Consider the following 5704-nt stretch of genomic DNA (forward strand, 5'->3'; position numbering starts at 1 on the left):
ATGATATAAAAATGAAATGAAAAGATCAAAGTGATCACTTTTTAAAAGTACATTATTAAAATAAATATTTTGAAAGTATAAAGACCAAAATGAAATAAAGTTAAAGGTATAAAGACCAAAATTAACATATAAAAAATATAGAGACCAAAATGAATAGAATGGAGTCAAAATATTATTTAAGCTTTTTTTAATTTAAAAAAAAAAAAACTAATTATCTCAATTGAAGGACATTTATTTTATAATTTAGCAACAAAAAACAAAGGTATATATATACTCAACAAAGATTCACAAATATGTGGCGTAAAAGGAAGTTATCGTCTTCATTGCACAGCCAAAAAAGAGGAAGAAATGTCTGCAACAATCAAACACTTATTTCTTTCTCCTTCAAATCCAATTCATCTCGCCACAATCTCCACAAAATTTCTCAAATCTCACCTTTCCTCCACCAACGTCTCCCACAAACGCTTAGGTTTCTCAACACCGCGTCTCAAAATCGTGAAATGTAGCTCGGATTCGAACGATGAAGCTCGAAACGATTTCAATTTGAAGAATGCTCTGTCCAGCATGGTCGGTGAGCAAGTTGAGGAGCTTTTGAACAGGGAAGAGAACAGGAGTTTGCTCGATGGCTTGGAGAAGGCGTCAATGAGAGTTGAAATCGCGAGAAAACAGCTTGCTGAGATCGAGAAACAGGAACTTGAGCTTAAACGATTCAAGGATTATGTTAGCCAGCTCGAAAATAGAGCATCGGAGGTTTGTTAATTGATTTCTTGATTGATTGCAAAGCATTCTTTTCTTAATTATTTGAGCTTTCGACGTTTATTAGTTCATCTTTATTTCTTTCGTCATTCGTTTCAATCCAAAGCAAGAAATGCTCGACAATTTGAAGATTACATTAAGCAACTTGAAAATAGAGCTTTAAAGTTAGTTAATCCTTTAGATACTCTGATGATATGTTTGGGATTGATTCTGAAGTGATTAAAATCATTTTTTCAAAATCACTAAGAAAATGCTCTTAATCATTCCAATGAAAAGGAATGTATTTGAAAGTGTAAAATTCTAATTATAATTTTAACCGTTTCAAAATCACTCTCAAACATTCACTTAGTATGCAACATAACACTCCTTTGTTATCTGCCTAATTGCAAACCAAGAACATGCGATACTATAAGATTCAAGTATTATATTCGCCCTGCTTGAAAACATAGCTTAAGAGGTTTGTCAATCTTTTAGATGCTCCTATTGTGCAATGAAGTGTTCTTTCTTTCATTACTTATCTTAATGCACACCAAGAAATCAAGGATGCTCTAGGATTCAAGGATTATATTCACCAGCTCACGGTTTGTTTAATTGATCTGTTACCTACTCTCTTGTTGTGTGTTAAAGCACTCTTTTGTGATTTCCCTGTGAGGAAAACAAAGCGTCAGAGGTTTGTTAATCAATCTCTTATATACTCTTGCTGAATCTGTTTGAATGAAAACCAAGAAATTGAGGATGCTGTAGAGTGTGCATTTTGCAAATTTCGTTTCTTTGTGGCTGTTTAGAATCGTATTTAGTGAAATACGAATCCTTGCTTGTATTAGCTGTCTTGGAAGCTATCTAACAAAGGGCGATCTATTTGGATTGATTTTCTAAGTGTTTAAAAATTTGATTTTAAGAAATCAATCCAAACATGTTCAAAGTATGTCTATTTTAACAATTGTTACTGAAAATTTCAGCTGAGAGACCGCGAAATGGCCGTTGATTCAGGCGAGAGAAAAATGGTCAACTTTACTTTATTTGATCCAGTGTAAAATTGAGCAACTAGCCTAGTAAATCCTCTTTCCTCGATCATTTTGAATTGTTGGGCTGGGTAGCAATTAGGATCCTTCGCTTATTCAAGTCAAATATACATGTTGTTTCCAAATAAAAATAGTATTGATATCAACTAAAAATAATAATAAGATGTGGATCATCTTGCTCATTTTAGATTGAAGAATGTCAAAAGGAGATATTGGAGGCAAGAGGGATGATCGAGGAGGCCGAGCGCTCTCTCGCACAAAGTGAGGGTGGAAATGCTGTAAGAGATGGGGAAGATGGGGCACTTGACAGAGATGAAGAGAGATTGGAGTCTGTAAAAGCAGCGTCCATTTCAGCCATTGTTGGCACACTTGCAGGGCTGCCAATCTTTCTCAATCAAGTGACCAGCACTTCTCCGCTTCTACTCCCTACAGCAATCACATTTATTAGTTGTGCCTTGTTTGGAGTTACATTCAGATACACTGTAAGGAGAGACTTGGATAATATTCAGCTCAAGACGGGAACAGCTGCCGCTTTTGGCTTTGTTAAAGGTACCGAAAATAGCTCATTAACTAAGATCTCGGTTGGTAATCATTTTGTTTTTTGTTTTTGTTTTGAAACTTAAGTCTATGGACACTACCTACACCTCTAAATTTCTTCCTTTGTTAACTATTTTTCACCAATGGTTTAAAAAACTAAGCCAAATTTTGAAAACTAAAAAAAGTAGCTTTCAAAAAGTTGTTTTTGTTTTTGAAATTTGGCTAAGAATTCAACTATTGTACCTAAGAAAGATGCAAATCATTGTAAAAAAAAATGTAGATGAAATACGCTTAATTTTCAAAAACAAAAACAAAAAACCAAATGGTTACCAAACAAGACCTCGGTTTAAAGTTTTTGATTTTTGAAAATTAAGCCTCAAAACACTCTTTCCACCTCTAAATTATTGTTTTATTATATACTTTCCAGTTTCTACTAAATAACCAATCCAATTAAGTTTCGAAGACTAAAAAAAATAGGTTTTAAATACATGTTTTTGTTTCTGAAATTTGACTAAGAGTTCAACTCTTTACTTAAAAAAGGTGAAAACCATGGTAAGAAATTGAGAGTAAATAGACTTAACTTTCAAAAATCAAATGGTTATCAAATGAAGTTTAAATAATTGAATTATCTTGTCAATCTGAAAATAATTCAATGGTTGAAGACATCAATTCCTGTCTCAAAGGTCAATGATTTGATCTCTATTCTCCAACTGTTGAACTATATAAAATAGTTTAAAAAAATTGAATTATTTAAACACAGTGACGATTGAGAAAGTTATGTCGTTGATAAATGCAGGTCTTGCAACACTAGATGGTGGAGTCCCTCTGGAGTTGAATGCCGAGAGTTTGTCTTCACATGTTTTTGATGCTGCTGTGTATGTATCTGAAAACCTTTATGTATTTATTTCTGCTGCTGTTGCACTAGATTACTGTTTCAAGATGAGGTTATTGAGCCCTTTTCCTATAAGAAAATCAATATCAAGGGTTAATTAAAAATAAAGTTCATTTCAAGAATATTAAACTCAGCTCATGTTACCCAATTCCCTCAACCTATATAGGCTATAGCTAACAACACATGACTTGGTATTTCCATAAACCATATATCTTAGAAATTTGATCAATAAGTATACGCTTATTACGTATGATGGAGGGAGTAAACCTATAACTTCGAAGTCGATAGTACATGTTGTATAGCAATTGAGTTACGCTCATTTTGACCCTTAACATCTGTCATCCTTCAAGATTTTAAGAGGAATCTTTAAAAATTTATGATTAGATAATTGTATAATTTAGTTAGCATTGGTTTAGGTGTCGATTATATATTAATCAATCATTTCTTTAGGATTGTATTCTTTCTGAAATGATTTTGAATATAGAACTTCGTTTTTGAAGAGTTTTCTCTCTAACACTAAGGGATGAATTTCCATCGTGACCCGTTCGCATTAATTTCAACAATGGCCTCAACTCACATGTTGTATTAATATACTTCTTGACTATGTACCTACTCTCTATAATAACAACACTTCATTTTTATTTTTTCTTTTTTTAGCTACATTTGCCATTGACATCACCAATGGAAGGATCTAAAACCACCTTACATCCAATACGAACAACACTTTCAACCACTATAACTCAATCTAGTGGTCAATACAAGCCACGTAAATAATAAAAGATTTAAAGGAATGAATCGAAGTTATAGTGAGCATCTATTAAAAATTTTAATATCTAACATATTATATTGACAATCTACTGCAATGTAGTAGAGTTAAATGATTATCTCGTAAGAATAGTTGAAATTACTCGCAAGTGAATATGAATACTCACAAATATTAAAGATAGTAAGATCAGATGATCATCATTTGTTTACTCCTTTAATTAAAATTTGTACTTCCAATAACAAAAAATGATTTAGTAATTGTGTGCAAACTGTAAACAATGATGATAAGAATAGAAAATAGCCATCTTCCAAGCCCGATAGAACATGAATTATCCATGTATTAATTCTAAACATCAATTTTATTAATCTGATATCTAAAAAAATACCAGGCATAAGATTGAATGAATGGACAATTTTCAAATGTAATCTTATTAAAAAAGTATGAATCGATTCACTTATAATAATTTAGAAATTTATTTGGAACAACCATATGTTTCACAGTATTCTTCAAACTAAGTATGAATGAAGGTGTTGATTGATACACTTGTAAAAATTTAAAGTTTAAATGGATACAATTATTAAAAGTTTATAAATGTAAATTAATAGTTTCCTATGTTTAATTGTAGTGGAGAGACCTCAATAGTTATTTGACTATTAGCTTGAATAGGATGTTTAATTGATCTTTGACCTTCTTTAAATGGGTTGAACTTCCCTTTAAGATTTGACGACCATTTAACCAAATAAAAGTCAAATTAAAACCTCACCAACCAAAGATGTTATTTTAAAGCTTCAAGAACATGTTAGTTTTGAAAGCTCAAGAATCAAATAAAAATTAAGTTCAAGTTCAAAAAGTATATTATATTTCATCAGCCAAGATAAACATAACTGAACTACCATAAATCTTGTACTATAGACCTCAAGATTAAAAGTATATATATAAAGAGAGTATAGTCACCCTAAAATATGTTGGGTTGTATGTCCTAAAACTCACAGTTTGTAATCTTAAACATTTTCTATTATCAATAAAGATGTTATTGACGTTTATTCAATAAAAATGTTGTTGAATATGTAAATTGCACGACTAAATCCAATATACTAAGATCCATGGTTATTATATGAATATTTGAACTTTATGTAGTGACATAAAGATGGATCAAGTTCGAGTAAATAGCCAAAACGGTTTATAATATATGAATAAGGTTAGGTGTCTTATTCTAGTAACACTATCGGATGCAGTCCACTCTGTAATTGTTACAATTTATTGTGTTACAAATGAAGTGATTTTGATTCGTTCGTGTAGTGACATAAGGAGCGAGAGCATCCTTTACAATGAGTTTGCATAAGATCGGACCAAGAAATAAGTCACTCTAACTTTATAACATTGTTTACTGTTTAAGACTAACTAATCGATGACCTAGGTAACTCGACCTTAATCCCAAGCTAACTATGAATTCCTGTTCTTTCGGGACTATTCTTAGATTTGTATAGATGAGGGTTGGCTCAATAGCGCTAGCTCAATAAGCCTCCCATTTTAGGGGTAAGACCGGGTAGATAGCTGGGGACATAGAGTGGAAGATGGAATTCACATCTATCCAATTTAGAGTTAGTAGAAAAGTTGTTCTCTTAAGTACTGAATCCAGTGATAGGATATACAAGCCTACAACAGAAGCAAACAAAATCAATAAGCACTCTAATTACATTTAATTTGAGTTCTAAAAGCATATCTTGACAG

General features: G+C 31.8%; 1 protein-coding gene across 1 annotated transcript; it reads left to right on the forward strand.

Annotated features, from left to right (window-relative positions):
• Window positions 1-292: 292 nt before the first annotated feature.
• Window positions 293-3340, forward strand: LOC120068995 (homer protein). The gene is made up of 3 exons (XM_039020638.2): window positions 293-750; window positions 1967-2327; window positions 3112-3340. The coding sequence occupies exons 1-3, from the start codon at window positions 349-351 to the stop codon at window positions 3306-3308; spliced, it is 960 nt and encodes a 319-aa protein (XP_038876566.1). The 5' UTR covers window positions 293-348; the 3' UTR covers window positions 3309-3340.
• Window positions 3341-5704: the final 2364 nt, after the last annotated feature.

This window comes from Benincasa hispida, chromosome 11, assembly GCF_027475165.1.
Source record: "Benincasa hispida cultivar pf3 chromosome 11, pf3_genome.v1.1, whole genome shotgun sequence".
In the NCBI taxonomy this organism is placed as follows: Eukaryota; Viridiplantae; Streptophyta; class Magnoliopsida; order Cucurbitales; family Cucurbitaceae; genus Benincasa; species Benincasa hispida.